This window comes from Zalophus californianus, chromosome 6 (genome assembly GCF_009762305.2).
Source record: "Zalophus californianus isolate mZalCal1 chromosome 6, mZalCal1.pri.v2, whole genome shotgun sequence".
Lineage (NCBI taxonomy): Eukaryota > Metazoa > Chordata > Mammalia > Carnivora > Otariidae > Zalophus > Zalophus californianus.
In genome coordinates, this window is record NC_045600.1 from 115993465 (window position 1) to 116010622 (window position 17158).

The 17158-nt window shown below is 36.5% G+C and overlaps 1 protein-coding gene across 3 annotated transcripts in view; it reads left to right on the forward strand.

The window, feature by feature from the left end:
• Positions 1–17158, forward strand: part of ETFA (electron transfer flavoprotein subunit alpha) — an 88936-nt gene that overhangs the window by 24764 nt on the left and 47014 nt on the right. For all 3 annotated transcript variants that reach the window (XM_027571820.1, XM_027571819.1, XM_027571821.1), the window contains exons 2-8: positions 4662–4808; positions 7031–7112; positions 7215–7297; positions 12958–13057; positions 14187–14297; positions 15124–15225; positions 15537–15605. In XM_027571820.1, the coding sequence (XP_027427621.1) occupies positions 4662–4808; positions 7031–7112; positions 7215–7297; positions 12958–13057; positions 14187–14297; positions 15124–15225; positions 15537–15605 (694 nt within the window). The remainder of the gene's footprint in view (positions 1–4661; positions 4809–7030; positions 7113–7214; positions 7298–12957; positions 13058–14186; positions 14298–15123; positions 15226–15536; positions 15606–17158) is intronic.

Below are 17158 nucleotides of genomic sequence, written 5' to 3' on the forward strand. Positions count from 1 at the left end.
ATCCTCAAGCAGACTACCTGCTAAGTGGCTAAGTGTGGGGCTGGATCATGACCTGAGCCAAAATCAAGAGCCAGCTGCTTAACTGACTGAGCCACCCAAGCACCCCTGACTGCTTACACTTTTAAACAGGCTCCGCTTCCTAGCTATGTAGCCATTAAGCTCCAGTTTCCTCGTCTGTAAGTCAAGGTAATAATAATACCTACATCATAGAGTTATGAATTTTAAATAAGATATACAGTTGGCCTTTGAACAACATGGATTTGAACTGCATTGGTCCACTTGTATGTGAATTTTTTTTCTGATAAAGAGTGCAGTACAGTAAATGTATTTTCTCTTCTAAAGATTTTAGCTTACTTTATTGTAAGAATATGGTATATAATACATATACAAAATATGTGTTAATTGTCTACTGTTATTGGGAAGGCTTCTGGTCAACAGTAGGGTATTAGTTTTGGAGGAGTCAAAAGTTACATGTAGATTTTTGACTGCATCAAGGATCAGTGCCCTAACCCCCATGTTGTTCCAGGGTCAACTCTTTCTCAGTATCTATATCTTTTGGTTTATTTAATTTGGTTAAAGCAGAGCTGGATAGCCATTCTGGCAACCCTGCTTGCCTGGTTTTTACTTTATCCTGTGTGGTGGTTCCTGAGGTGTGCCTCCCTGACACCTTTAGTCTTACATGGAATGTAGTTTGAAATCCTCTGAGCTAGCTCATCTCTCTCAATTTGCAGATAAAGAAACTGGACTCTAGATTGAGGCATAACATTTTAAAGGCTACAGACCAATTTCTCCTGCTACTCACAACTGTTACTGCTGAATTAAGCCACATAACCATGTTTAGGTACTGTAGCTTCTCTTTAGGTGGTATCTGAGGAATAGAAGGTAGAACACAGAAGGAAGCTTAGTATTAAAAAGTATAAGGAGGGGCGCCTGGGTGGCTCAGTCGTTAAGCGTCTGCCTTCGGCTCAGGTCATGATCCCAGGGTCCTGGGATCGAGCCCCACATCGGGCTCCCTGCTCGGCGGGAAGCCTGCTTCTCCCTCTCCCACTCCCCCTGCTGTGTTCCCTCTCTCGCTGTCTTTCTCTGTCAAATAAATAAATAAAAAATCTTTAAAAAAAAAAATAAAAAAAAATAAAAAGTATAAGGAGACGAACCATGAGAGACTATGGACTCTGAGAAATGAACTAAGGGTTCTAGAGGGGAGGGGGGTAGGGGGATGGGTTAGCCTGGTGTTGGGTATTGAAGAGGGCACGTATTGAATGGAGCACTGGGTGTTATACGCAAACAATGAATCATGGAACACTACCTCAAAAAACTAATGATGTAATGTATGGTGATTAACATAACATAGTAAAATAAAATTTAAAAAAACTGTAAGGAGTCAAGTGATAAAGTAATATGGAGTGCCTGTATGATGTAATAGTAATTAGTAAAGATTGATCAGGTAGATGAACTGAGTGGGTTCTTACGTATGTTCTTTTGTTGTTGTTTTCTGTTATAATTTTGAATAGTCTTTTTAAAAAGAATATACAGGGCGCCTGGGTGGCTCAGTCGTTAAGCATCTGCCTTTGGTCAGATCATGATCGCAGGGTCCTGGGATGGAGCCCCGCATCGGGCTCCCTGCTCAGCAGGAAGCCTGCTTCTCCCTCTCCCACTCCCCCTGCTGGTGTTCCCTGTCTCTCTGTCTCTGTCTCTGTCTCTCTCTCTCTGTCAAATAAATAAATAAAATCTTTAAAAAATTAAAAAAAAATAAAAAGAATATACAGTGTACCCCTAGAAGTTCCAAAAACCTTGATGATTCCTTGGGAGAACTGCCTAATTTATCTTATGATAGAACTATAATTTACGGCAAATATGGGCCTTCTGCCACCAAATGTTGGATTTATTCTTGAAATGGTGATGGAAATCTCATAATTTTTATAATAAATAATGTGTGAAACATAAAAAATATGGTATCTGTTATATATTGGTAATAAGGAGTTTGTTACTGGCAATTCTTGTGAAATGTGTTTTAAATCATAAATTATGCCATTAAGTCCTAATTAGAGTTCTTTGCAAGATACTGTGATCTTCTGATTAAAAAAGAGAAAGTACTATATATTTCTACAGATATATATTTAAAAAAATTGTACTAGATTCTTTGAATAGACATGGTATTTGCCTTCTAAGAACTTTCATTCCATCCCAAGAATTGTGAACTGTTGTGAATTGCTACAACTTTCTGGAGAACAGTTTGTGTCAGTATTAAAAGCTTTAAAAGTGTGCCTATCTCTTGATCTAACAGTTTTAGGAATTTGTTATAAGAAAATAATCATAAGATATGCATAAAGATTTCTTACCTTTAACCACCTCCTGTAAGAAGGCAATTTTTTTATTGTAAAAAAGAAAAAGTTATACAAGCAGGTACTTGATCTGGCAATAACAAAAATCTCATTCTCCCCACCCCCCCTGCTTCCTTGCTTCCTTTGAGTAAACAAAGGGAAGAAAAAGACAAGCAATGCCATCCATGATACGTAATGCAGTGATTCCTTCCTCTGGCATATCCCCGTAGTCTCCGGTCCCCAGCTCAGGATTGGTTCACCAAGGATAGAGGTGATTGAGAAGACTGAGGAGAAGGTTGAGGATGAACTGGTACAGATAGAAAGCTTAGGGGGAGGGGGTCCCTATAGCTTGTTGAAGGTTGCAGAGAATCTGGCTTAGTCTTCTATGGAAGGAGAGCAGCTAAGGTCTGGCCAGGTTCCAATCAGAAGGGTCTTTCTAGACTAAAACAAACTCTCATTTGTTGAGGATGAGTGTAAAGATTTAGCTGTAAGGATGGTCTTCTCTGCATTGTTTGGTTTTTATGCATTTTATTATTTTTTTAAAGTAATCTCTACACCCAGTGTGGGACTCAAACTACAGCCCTGAGATCAAGAGTTGCATGCTCCACTGACTGAGCCAGCCAGAGGCCTCTGCATTTTTTGTGATAATAAAATTACTGGGGCCTCTGGGTGGCTCAGTCAGTTAAGTGTCTCCCTTCAGCTCAGGTCATGATCCCAGGGTCCTGGGATCCAGCCCCATGGTGGGGCTCCCTGCTCAGCAGGGGGTCTGCTTCCTCACTCTCTCTCTCTCTGCTGCTCCCCCTACTTGTGCTTTCTCACTCTCTCAAATAAATAAATAAAATCTTTATAAAAAATAATAAGTTACTAATTACCCAGATGATTACAGGACTGGTTAAACTGGTATGCTCATATACTTAACAGCAATAAAAAGGTAAAGAATATTAAAATACAGCAATTGGTATTTACAGTATAGTAAATGAAAAAAGTATGTATTTTGTAAATTTAATTGTGTAATGAGCATTATAGTCCCATGCCTGTCTGCCTTTCATTCATTCCCTCCTTTGTAAATTCCCAGCTCTGGTGTAAATTTTGTACCATGCTTTCCTCACTCCAGCTCCAGATTAAAGATTATTGCTGAATTAAGCCATATAACCATGCCACTTGATCCTCAGTGCCTCCTTTTCTCATTTCTCATAGTGATTTTTCACAAGGATAGTTCCAGAGTTTTTTTATTTTGTCACATCTGTGGTGCCCTTCCTCAGGTTTTCACATGACGGGAACACCTAAACTTCTTCCTTTGTTCCTCTTGATTCTATATTTCATGATCTGCAACCTCCAGCCTTTTGGATCTCTTCATTGAAAAACTGTTCTCATAATTGTATGTAAACAAGTCATATTTCCCTTAAAATCTTTGAGTACAGTGACCATTCTTGTTCATCTTTGTGTTCCTGGTGTTTGAAATTATTCCAGATGACCATGACTATCTCTTGATAGTCCACAGTAGATATAGGTGGTTGCTGGTTGGTTCCAAGATATGGTCTGCAAGCTTCTTTTTTGAATTCAGAAGTATGTTTCAACAGTTGGAACCCCAGCAAAATTATTGTGTGGTATTGTATTTTAAAGACAGATTTACATTATCAGTTATTTGGGTATTGAATGCATTTTGCCTGAAAGCAATAGAAATTGACTATAGTAATTGATTTCAAACCCATTATTTCTGGATATACTGTATCTTTAGCAGTTGTGCTGCAAGTGGATGTAATTGGTAATAGTTTGATTCCTAGTTTGATATAGTTAATATGTTCTACTTAAGAATTTTACATTTATTTTATTAATTTTTATTTTTATTTTTTGAGAGAGAGCATGCATGCCTGAGCGGGGGTGGGGGTGAGGGGTAGAGGGAGAGGGAGAGAGAGAATCCCAAGCTCCATCTCACGGTGCTGAGATCATGACCAGAGCTGAAATCAAGAGTTGGACGCTTAACTGACTGAGCCACCTAGGCGCCCCTCTACTTAAGAATTTTAAATTTAGATGTAGTTAGCAATTTCTCATTGAACACACAATATTCAGAAACATAGATTAGTGGGAAAGTTGTTTTAAAATAATTAAATTTTTCTAGCAATACAAACTTGCACTTTGTTTTTATTAAGTAAGAATATTAGTAATAGAATGATAGACACAAATAGCTTAATTTTTGCCATTGAGTAAGTACTTTATGAATACGTTTATAGAACTGAGTGTTGTGTACGGTTTTTTTAAAGCATACATGCTTAATAATTAAGAATTTTAAAAACCTATTTGTATTACAATATTCTTTCCCACCTTCTTTTTTCCTTTTAGGCCTCAGTGCTACGATTTCAGAGTACCCTGGTAATAGCCGAGCATGCAAATGATACCCTAGCACCCATTACATTAAATACCATCACTGCAGCCAAACATCTTGGAGGTGAAGTGTCTTGCTTAGTAGCTGGAACCAAATGTGACAAGGTGAGAAATTTTTAAGGTCAACCATAGCAAATATAATCTCCATCAAGAGACAGGGAAAGATGACAACAGAGAATTATGCTGAGGACTGTAACCCAAACTGGGCTCTAATCCTCATTAAATGGCCAATGTCATAGTCATTACTACATGTGAAAAAGGAACTAAAAGGTTTGCTCACTAAGCATTTTGTCTTTTGAAATGAGGTAAAATACTTGATTTAGTTCCACTGGCACCATCATGTGCCATCAGGTACCAAGTAGAATGATAATATTTGAGTCTCCTTAGAGGTTAATAGCCGATCCCTTTTTTGTATTGATGAATATACCAGCTAATTGCTTTTAATTCCTGAAAGTGGTAAATCTGGACAAAGTATCATGGATATTAATTTTTAATTGGTGTAAGAATTCAAATGTAAGTACTATGCTTTTCAAACTATAACTGTTAGTAAAAGGTGTTCTTCGTTTTTGTTGTTGTTGTTGAAATGAGATAACGGGTTTGTAAACTAACCCTCTAGGAAGGTTCTAGAATATGGTTTGCAGGATCTGTACCACTGGGCTACAGTGTAGTTGAAATCATGCTTCAGTTAGGTTGAGCCACCAATTCCCTCCCATACCATACAGGAGTTGCCAAGTGTGCAGCTGGGGACTTGGACCTCAGAGGAAGAAATCTGGAGAAAGCATGTTTCTTTTTAGAGGATTTTACTTATTTTTTATTAAAGAGCATTGATGCTGAGCATGTGTTATAATGCAGGTTCAGAATGCTAGAGTCACTTCCGTCTAATTTCTCACATGAAATTAGTATCTTGAAAGAATGTATTCTAGCAGGTTTGGGGTTAAGTTGTATGGATTTCTTTACCTAAATCCTGCTAACAACTAGGGATCTTATTTATTTGATAGTAACCAGAAGGTGTGATGACACGGCTAAGCTATTTTTTTTGGTTGCCCTGCTTTTAGATATACAAGTTCTGGGTTTGATTATTTGGCTGTGATTTTAAATAATTACTCAAATATTATTTTAAAATTATTTGAAATGCTATTTTATTCACACTGTTTTGAGAAAAATCAAAGCAGAAATCATTTTCTGTTTAGTTACAATCTTACTGTTTTGTCGCCTTCTATCTGAAAGAAAAACAGTACCTGTATAGAGAAATTCCATTAATAGCTTAGGCAGATTTCAGTTTCCTACTGTTTTTTGTAGTCATTTATCGTAAGCAGCAAGTGATTTTTCTGTGTATTGCCAGAAGTTTTCGCTGGTAAAAAAGATAGTTTTGATAGTACAAGATTGTCTGCCAGTGCATACTTGGTTCAGCAGAGGTATTTTTTGCTACCTGGGAAACAGTGACTCTTGTTGCAACCTTACCTTCCATTGAGTGGGGGGCAGGAGGCACAGCTTTTTATGCCTACTCATCAGTGAATCAGCACGGAGGTAAACAAGAAGACAGACCATGATATGATTGTTAGGTCTCTGCTAAAGCGAAAGCCAGTCTTGCTGTAATTAGAGAATTAAAAAGGGGAATTCTACTTGCCTTTTATACATAGGATATCTGAGTAGTCAAAAAGCTTTCCCAGAACTTCATTCTCATTCCACACAGGAAAAATGAGGAATTAAAATAAAAAATTTTTTTGCTTTATCATAGATAAATATATGTAGGTGGGCAGGAACTCAGAAGTTGACAATGGACTGTTATATAAGATTTTTCTGTTGCCTAAATTCACTAATTTTAATATCAGCAGAAATTATTATTGCCAAGTAAAGTGCAGTGGCCTGTAAACCAGTATGGTTAGGTCCTATTCTTTACCTCTAGGAAGCCCATTGGCTGTGTTATTATTGTGTGTGTGAGAGAGAACCTAACCATTGCCTCATTTTCACCATTTCTGCCGTGATGAATTTATACTTGCATTAATTGAAAGGTAAAAAGCACAATTTATAACTAAATTTGCATAGAGAGCTGTGCCAGTTTTGGCTTATCAATTAATACTTTTCTTTTTCAAGGCAGGAATTTTTGTTAAAGATAATTGGTAGTAAGATCAATTGGCCTAAGATTTTTTTTTTTGTTAAAGAATTTTTTTTCACTTATGTCACCCTTTTTTCTGTTCAGAACAATTTCTGTAGCTTAAAAAAATTATTTCTTTTGACCATCAGATTTTATGTTCTGTTGATATTTGTAGTGGTGACTCTATTTGTATCTTTCTGTTAGATGGATAATTAAAAACTTTTAATTATAGGTGGTACAAGATCTCTGCAAAGTAGCAGGTGTAGCAAAAGTTCTGGTGGCTCAGCATGATACATACAAAGGCTTCCTTCCAGGTGAGCTTTTCCAGTGGAAAAAATGTAATGTCTGAAGTATGTTTGAATATAAGAATATGAAAATATTATGAAATGTGTTTATCAAATGTGTTTAATTCTCAGAGGAGCTGACGCCATTGATTTTGGCAACTCAGAAGCAGTTCAATTACACACACATCTGTGCTGGAGCATCTGCCTTTGGAAAGGTGAGAAGATTGAAAATGTGGAATCTGATGTCATTACTTGGAAGGGTTAGAGTTCATTGTGCTGAAAGTGTACAACAGACTCTGTTTAGGTAGCTAATCCTGGCTTTCTGAATTAATATGGTAGTTCTGCTAAAATTTATTCTTTCAAGACTTTGTTACAATTTCTGTAAAAATGCCACCTCCACATTTTCAAATTTTTTCAGAGAGACAACTCTTTTCTTTCAAGATTTTGTCATAATTATTAGAATGCCACTTCCAGATTTTCAAAGTTTGTCATGGAGAAAACTCCAGGCTATTTTTAAAGATTATTTTTCTTTAAAAACAATGTTGAATTGTCTGTGCCTGTAAATGTAATTTGTAGTAGTAACCCATCTTAAGCAGTGGTTTATTTGGGTGGCTGATGGATATTTACAAAGGCCAAATTCTGTCTCCTTGGGGGATTTGGAAGGGCTCTGTGGTAGTTGGAAACATCCTTAGGGTAAAGAAAGCTGTCATCTGATCATGTGCATTGTGATATGTCTGAAGAAAGAATGTGCTATCAGATGGTTAGTTATCTGCACGAAGTTTTAAAAAAGAGGGAGGCAAACTAAGGGGGAGCCTAAGAGAATTTGTCACTGGGTTGTTCTTGCTCTCTTTGTGGCCCTGGGTTTTCTAATTCCCTTTTCTTTTATCCCATTCTTAATAAGCTACAGTTTTTAGTTTTAAAGATTATAAATTAGGTTGTACACAAATACATTTTTATTATAAAGGATGCATATAGTATAGTAGTATGCAGAGCAAGGTATCAAAGTCCCCCTTTCTTCCCAACTCCTTCTTCCCGTTTCAGAAGTACAGTGTTAAAGTTGTACATTCTTTTAGTCCCCTTGCTGTGGATTTTGAAATTATAATACCTGTATAAATTTTTTTTTTACTCCCAAAATGTAATAATATATCATGAATTGTTTTGTGACTCGTGGTTTTTACTGAAGAGTGTGTCTTGACAAGTATCATGTGATCTCACTGATAGGAGGACTTCTTAATCTCAGGAAACAAACTGAGGGTTGCTGGAGTGGTGGGGGGTGGGAGGGATGGGGTAGCTGGGTGATGGACATTGGGAGAGTATGTGCTATGGTGAGCGCTGTGAATTGTGTAAGACTGATGAATCACAGACCTGTACCTCTGAAACAAGTAATACATTATATGTTAAAAAAAAAAAGATAGTAGGAAGGGAAAAATGAAGGGGGGGAATCGGAGGGGGAGACGAACCATGAGAGACTATGGACTCTGAAAAACAAACTGAGGGTTTTAGAGGGGAACGGGGTGGGGGGATGGGTTAGCCCAGTGATGGGTTATTAAGGAGGGAAGGTATTGAATGGAGCACTGGGTGTTATACGCAAACCATGAATCATGGAACACTACACCAAAAACTAATGATGTAATGTATGGTGACTAACATAATGTAATAAAATAAAATTAAAAAAAGAAGAGTGTGTCTTGAGAAATGAAACATGTCTGTCTCGGTTTTTTTTTTATGGCTGCATCATACTCCAAATTTAGCCAAGGATGGCCAGTTAGGTTGTTTCTAATTTTTTGCATTCGTAAACCTTGCTGTAAGGAAATGTCCCTGTACATACATCCTTGTATACATGTGCTGCTAGAAGTGAAAATAGTTGGGTCAAAAGACTATGTACTTTTAAAGTTTTGATATATATTGCTAAATTGCTATCTTAAGAGGATGTCTCAAGTTGCATTCCATCAGTCGCATGAGAGGGTGACTTGCCAACACCTGGTATTGTACATTTTAACATTTTTCCCCCAATCCGATGGGTGAAAAACTTTATCTTTTTAAATGTTGCATTTCTTTGATCATGAGATCAAATATCTTTTCATACAGTTATTGTTTTTTTTTTTAATTTTTTTATTGTTATGTTAATCATCATATATTACATCATTAGTTTTTGATGTAGTGTTCCATGATTCATTGTTTGTGCATAACACCCAGTGCTCCATGCAGAATGTGCCGGTTACTGGTTTTTATTTCTTCTTTGAATTGTCTCGATTTAACTTTTTTCCTTTTACTTTCATAATTCTGTTGTAATTGATTTTAAAATATAAGTTTGAGGAATAAGATATAACCTCTTATATCAAATACTCATGTTGAGTGACAATAACAGTGAGCTTCCAAGACATCAGTCTCTTTTTTTGCAAAATGAGTAGTGTTCGTGAATATTTATCTTTGGTGCAGTATTGCTTCTAGACGTGAATCACTGCAAACCATGTAGAAAACTTGCAGAATAACCCATGTAAATTGCTGTAGTTTGTTTTTAACCTTTAGAATTATCAGTTTGAACTCATTAAAGTTTTTCTTTTTTTTTTTTTTAAGATTTTATTTATTTATTTGAGAGAGAGAATGAGAGAGAGCACGAGAGGGAAGAGGGTCAGAGGGAGAAGCAGACTCCCCGCTGAGCAGGGAGCCCGATGCGGGACTCGATCCCGGGACTCCAGGATCATGACCTGAGCCGAAGGCAGTCGCTTAACCAACTGAGCCACCCAGGCGCCCCATTAAAGTTTTTCTTTTAAGGTTAACAGTTTCTAGGCAGTAACAATGTAAACACATGAGTTTAATGAACAATTACCCTTTTATTATTAGCTTGTCACATTATAGACTATCATAAATTTTTAGTTTTTTTTATAGAATTTAGTAATTGATAATTGGTTCCACAGACCTATATGACCTTGGGCTAGTCATTTTACCTTTCTGAAGTCTGTTTTTCTTATATATAAAATGATGCAGTATGACCAATTGATGTCCAAGGTCTACCAAAGAGAGACGTTAAAAAAAAAGGGATGGGTTTCTTCCCTTACTCTGGAGAAGATTAAGTCAGAGGATTAAAATCCAACTTCTGTTATAGATGAACATTGAACTAAAAGATCTTTGTGGACCATTCTATCTCTGAGAGTTTTGATTCTGTGTTAGATGATATAAACAAATTTCATGAGTCTTGAGTTTGTGGTGACAGTTCTCTGAAAAGATTACTAAACCAAGAAAGGATGTTTGTTGCATCTAATTAGCTAGATTTTAGTAGTCTGACCTTGATTGCTGTGTTGTAACATATGAAAGTTGGTTTTTTTAAAAAAGATTTTATTTATTCATTCGGGAGAGTGAGTGAGAGAGAGAGAGGTCTTTCCCCTGAAACCAATGTAGTCAAGCCTGTTTGGATAGTGTAGAGATAGATCTGTTCACCATCTACCATCTCAGGACATTTAAATGAAAGATCAGACCTGGAGAAACATATGCCTTTAAGCACCATGGTAAAGTATTTTCAAGGTGTGCTAAAACGAAACGTGGAATAATGGAAGTACAAAAGATAGTAAGTTTCAAGCAATTTAGAAAGTTAAAAACTATAAAAAGAGACACAGTCTGCATAACATAATGTTTGTAGTAGAATTTGCTTAGCCAGGTAACAATATTCAGTGGTATTTCCTGAATAGTTAAAGAAGGTGATTTCAAAAAAGAGTTACTTAGTGAAGCAGGCTTTAAATACTATCAAATTTGATTTATTTTGAAAGTAGTTATCTTCTAAACTTATTTACCAAGTTAGAAGTATGTTTAATGGCGTTTTAATTGTTTTCCCAAATGCTTTATTTTCTGAGAGATCTTATTTTTTTCTAATTGTGGTTTTATAAACTGGTACTTTTCAGTAGTTCTTCTGTCATGGTTGAAAGAGGACTGCTATGTAATAAAGGTAAAAATAAACTGAAAATTAGAAAATCTTTCCTGTTGTAGATACAACACAAGGAAAATTGACTCAGGCCGTCAACACTTGTTAGCATCAGTATATATAGAACCCCTTATTAGATACAGGGTAGGACACAAGAGGAATGGAAGACACAAAACCTCTACCCTGGGAGTGCTTAAGTTTAGTTGAGGGTCATTATAAGTATGTATATTAAAGTTATTTTAAAACAAACTACATGTTAGTGCCTAATTAAATAATGTAATTGTATATGCATGTAGGAGGATACAGAATAAAGGAGTAATTAGAGGGTAATCTTGGGAGAATTCTTAGAGAACAAAGAGGATTTGGGGATGGAATGGAGGAAAGGAACTTGCATAGTGTTATAGTGAGCGTTTGCTAGAGATGGTGTCATATACCAAGTTCAGATGCCATGGAGTAAGCTCTGTGTAGAAAGCAGTGTAGAATTCAGCTTTCCATTTGTGTGATAAAAGCAGCGCGGGGCATCTGGATGGCTCAGTGGGTTAAGCATCTGACTTCGGCTGAGGTCATGATCTCTGTGTCCTGGAACGGAGCCCCGCCTTGGACTCCCTGCTTAGTGGTGGGTCTGCTTCTCCCTCTCCCTCTGTATCCCCACCCCTGCTCGTGGGCATGTGCATGTGCGCTCCCTCTCAAATAAATAAATCTTTAAGTTAAAAAATAAAAGCAACACTTCACTTTTTTGACTACACTTAGATGATGTTATCATCTAAGGAAACCTTGAGACTAGAAAATAGGGACATTCAGTCTTCACTAACTCTGTTTTAGATCCCTAGAGTCATAGAATTTTATTTTTATTTTATTTTATTTTTTTTAAAACAACTTTTATTTATTTATTTTTTTTAAAGATTTTATTTATTTATTCATGAGAGACAGAGAGAGAGAGAGGCAGAGGGAGAAGCAGGCTCCCCACCGGGCAGGGAGCCCGATGCGGGACTCGATCCCAGGACTCTGGGATCATGACCTGAGCCGAAGGCAGACGCTCAACCATCTGAGCCACCCAGGCGCCCGAGTCATAGAATTTTAGACTAAAACTAGGAATTCTCTTTCTGTCATTTATGAGGTGACATAACTGAGACCTGGGGATACTTTCCCCGTGATCTCTGCTTGTGAGTGCAAGGCCAGCACACGTACCTCTTTCAGAGATGTTATACGCATGTACAAAGGAACACGCGTACCTCTTTCAGAGATGTTATAGGCACGTACAAGGGAACACGTGTACCTCTTTCAGAGGTGTTATATGCACGTACAAGGGAAAGCACTTCTGTTAATTTTGTCACTCCTGTACAGATTATACAGGCTGCGCTTCACCTTTCTCATTCTTGTTTGTTTTATGGTTACATAGGATTCCATTATATGGATGAGCTATAATTAATAGACCTATCCCCTGATGATGGATATTTAGGTTAGTTTTGATCTTTTTTAATGCAATACTGAGTTTTTAAAAAGGTGAAAATGTCTGCTTTGAATTTTTTTCTTTCATATACATTAAGTAAATATTTACATATATAATCTATTTTAGTATTTGAGAATTTTACTACTCTTCTAAACATTTTTCTGTTTTACCTAAATTCAGTAATCCATGATGGTCACACTTCGTGAATGATGTTCATTAAAGCAAATATCATATCTTGTAATTCAACATAATGAGTTAAGATGGTTTATTACTGTAAAACTCATAAAACTCTTGATGTAGTTAGAGTAATGATAGACTCTTACTTAATCTCAAAGACTATCCAAAAAGTTGTGCTGGAAGTTATAGTATGTCTAAAAATGCATATGAAATATAAAATATTTGAATTAAAATTTCTGCAGAATATGTATTTTGAGAATGTTAGTGTTGATAGTTGATAGCTATCTGTAAGTTACTATATGTGTGTAATTTACTACTATTTTTGCTTTTAGAACCTTTTGCCCAGAATAGCAGCCAAACTTGATGTTGCCCCAATTTCTGACATCATTGCAATCAAGTCTCCTGACATATTTGTGAGAACTATTTATGCAGGTGAGTACCCAAGGAAGATAATTAATCAACATGTTAACTTTTCGTGAATTTTAAAAGCAGAAATTAATTTAAAGTTAGTATTTTAAACAAGTCATACACTTGCTTTAAATGGACCATCTTAAAAGTTTCTGAGAAAAATCTTAATCTTAGATTTGCTTCTAGACCATGACGTGACATTCTGTTTGATAGATCCAAAGCACAGTTCTTTCCTACTTGGTTATTCAGTTTACAGAGCAATGAGATTTTTCCAGTCATCAATAAAAATTAGATTTATTATTCAATACATTTTATAAGTGGCACCTGGAGAAGCAAAACTTTTCCATTAAAAAAAATAGTTTCTTAATCTTCACTGCTTCTACTCCATTTCCATCTGCATTAAGAAATTCATTTCAGTGTCTCTTTAGTTGATTGATCTTCTGCTAAGCACACTGGTCTCTAGTGTGGCTAGAAAAAGTAGTGAACTCTTTGTTCTTTCTGATTGAAGTTGTGTGTTTTCAATTTAATGGTCAGTTCTCAAATTAGATCTTTCATCTTTAATAGAGTTTGAGGGGAAATATTGGTCAAGTTTAGGTCACTCTTAGGTGATTGCTAATCCATAAGAAATGTCATAAATTCTTTTAAAATCTTGGCACATGACACCTCTTGTTCTTTATGCCCTATCATGTTTTCTTTCTCTTTTAAAAAAAAGATTTTATTTATTTGAGAGAGAGAGAGAAAGAGAGAGAGCACCCATGCGCACATGAGCGGGGGAGAGAGAGGTGCAGAGGGAGAAGCAGACTCTGGCTCCATCCCAGGACCCTGGGATCATGACCTGAGCCAAAGGCAGATGCTTAACTGACTAAGTCACCCAGGTGCCCCTGCCTGTCATGTTTTCATTTATTTTCTTCTCTTAGTAAGCCTAGTAGCTGCATTCTTAAGTTGTTGCAGCTCTTGAGTTACTGTGTTCTTGGAGAAGGAAGCTTTTGTTTATATTCCTTAAGTGTTACGGTCCTTTTTTCTGTACTTAGTAGAGGTAGAAAACAACTGGTTCATAGTTATTTCTTCCTTATTTTCATGAAGTAAGTTCTGAATCTCAAAGGATTGCTTGCCTTTCATGGATTTTTAAAAAAAAATAAGTTGTGTATTTCAGGAAATGCTTTATGTACAGTGAAGTGTGATGAGAAAGTGAAGGTGTTTTCTGTCCGAGGAACATCTTTTGAGGCTGCAGCAACAAGTGGAGGTAGTGCCAGTTCAGAAAACGGTGAGTGTTCATTTGAAGTTTGTTTCTTGTTTTTTAGTTCACTGATTATATTAGAATAAGAGATGGCCTCTGGTTAAATTTCTTAAACGGTGTCTGAGAGCTCAGTCTAAATAGTATTCCCAAGCTTTCCAAAAAGAAGAAATATTTATAATGTACCTTTTTCATATCAATTTTGGTACTGATATAGTTGCTTTGGTAGATCAAAGGGGTATTGCTTTACTTTTTTCTTACTGTTTCCTATTATAATACTTGGGAGACTCAGTATAATAGAAGAATATAATTAATAGTAAATGTGTAGAGGGTGTTACTCTTTAATATAGATAGATAGACAGGTACCTTATTTGAACCTCATGGAGGGTTATTCCAGTTTTATAGATAGACTCAGAGAATTAAATGACTTCTCAAAGGTCATATAGCTAATGAGGTGAAGGCTGGAATCTAAACCCTTCAATTCTTTCCAGAAATCAGAGAGAATGAAATTAGAAGCCCAAAAAATTCATGGGGCACCTGGGTGGCTCAGTCGTTAAGCGTCTGCCTTCAGCTCAGGTCACGATCCCAGAGTCCTGGGATCAAGCCCCACATTGGGCTCCCTGCTCCGCGGGGGGCCTGCTTCTCCCTCTCCCACTCCCCCTGCTTGTGTTCCCTCTCTCGTTGTGTCTCTCTTTGTCAAATAAATAAATAAAATCTTAAAAAAAAAGAAACAAAAAATTCACAGTAACTAACTTAAATTTCATGGAATTAATTCTTTATGTGTTTCTTTTAAAAATTACTATTATTGAATTTTAACTCATGGTCATTCTTTTGTTATCTGTATCAACGTACGCAGCATCGAGTCCCTCCCCAGTGGGGATAGCAGAGTGGCTTGACCAGAAATTAACAAAAAGTGATAGACCGGAGCTAACTGGTGCCAAAGTGGTGGTGTCTGGTGGTAAGTGGAATATTGTAATTTATTCATTTTAAAAGATGTTGTAAAATTAAAATTGATTTTATTAATATTTATTTTAGAGGAGCACAGATTTTTTTTTTTCAAATGTAAGAAGTAGGTAGATTGCAAGTATTATTCCTATTTTACCAATTAGGAAAATGAAATCATGAGCTTGATGAGAACACAATTTGGGCTCTCAGTTGCATATCTGTATCGCTGGCACCAGGGGGAGCATGGTACAAGTCATCGCCACAGCTGTATGGAATGGAGTTTATGTTTACTTAATTTTTTTTTTTTCCATCTTCTTCAATGAGGTCGGGGTTTGAAGAGTGGAGAGAACTTTAAGTTGTTATATGATTTGGCAGATCAACTACATGCTGCAGGTAAAGTTATTTTCTTTAGTAGAAAAATACTCCCTTTCTGTTGGAAATAGTTTTTCTTTATTACTTCATTTATATATAAGTCATTCAAGGCTGCAGATTATTTTGCTTTTTCTGGTTTTCAACTTTTCTCTCTGAAATGGTTTTTCTTAGTCTCCAAGTAAATGGTATAGCATTCAGTGTGGAGAGGGTCCTTATGCTTTTTTATTGTTTATCTGTTGCTCTTATATTTGTGGAATCTTTGTTATTTTTCCATTTATTTATTTATTTATTTTTAAAAGAATTTATTTGAGAGAGAGAGAGGTTGAGAGCAGGTTGAGGAGCAGAGGGAGAAGCAGACTCTCTACTGGGCCGGGAGCCCGATGCGGGGCTCGATCCCGGGACTCCGAGATCATGACCTGAGTCGAAGGCAGCCACTTAACTGACTGAGCCACCCACGCGCCTCTGTTTTTCCATTAAAAAAAATTTTTTTAAATGTGCCTACTTCAGATTCAGGAATGCCCTTGTTTTTCTCTCTATTGGTAGTTTAATAACAATCTCTTATAAAAGTAGAAATTAACATTATTTTAAAATTGTAGTTAACCATTTATAGGAAAGATAGAATGTATTAAAAATGTACTGATGAGAATGGAATGGTTTTTGAAATCAGAAAATTGGAAATATTTTAGTTTTTAACTATAGAACTATTGCATGAATATATTCTTTTTACAGTGGGCTGCCTGGGTAACTGTGTTGCTCAAGTGTCCAACTTTTGATTTTGGCTCAGGTCATAATCTCGGGATCGTGAGATGGAGCCCTGCGTCGGGTGCTTGATTCTCTCTCTCCCCCACTCTCCCCGTCCCTCCCTGCTTAAGATTCTCTCTCTCCCCCACTCCCTCCCCATCTCTCTCTCTCTAAAAAAAAAAAAAAAAGTCTCCATTCTTCTCTTTCTTCCCCTTTGTTAAGAGTTTTTTGTATAACTTTCTAGGTTTTTCGTATGCTTTTACATTACCTGATACATGTACTCAGAAACAGTAATGGTTTTGTCTGAATAAAGGCATGATATTGACTCTATAATCAAATGGTCTTATTTGAAGGTGTTTATTTCATTCATTTATTCTTTAATTGAACAAATACTTATTGAGTGTCTGCCATATGCCAGGCATTATTTTAGGAACTGGGAAATAGCAGTGAGCAAAATAAGCAGTCTCTCCCCTTGTGGAAGTTATATTTGTATTTGGGTGAGACTAGACTTGTATTGGTTTCTGTGGCTACTGTAACAAACTGCTGGAAACTCTGTGGCTTAAAACAACAGAAAATTATTCTTATAGTTCTAGAGGCCAGAAGTATGTTGAAATCATGGTGTTGGCAGGACCACACTCTGGGAGCAAATCTGTTCGTTTCCAGTTTTTTAGAGGCTGCCCCAACATTCCTGGGCATGTGACTGCATCACTCCAATCTCTGCCTCTGTCTTCAAATCACCTTCTTTGTGTATCTGTATCAAACCTCCCTCTGTATCCCTTTTTTATAAGGATACATGTGATGACGTTTTAAGGGACCACCTAGATAATTCAGGA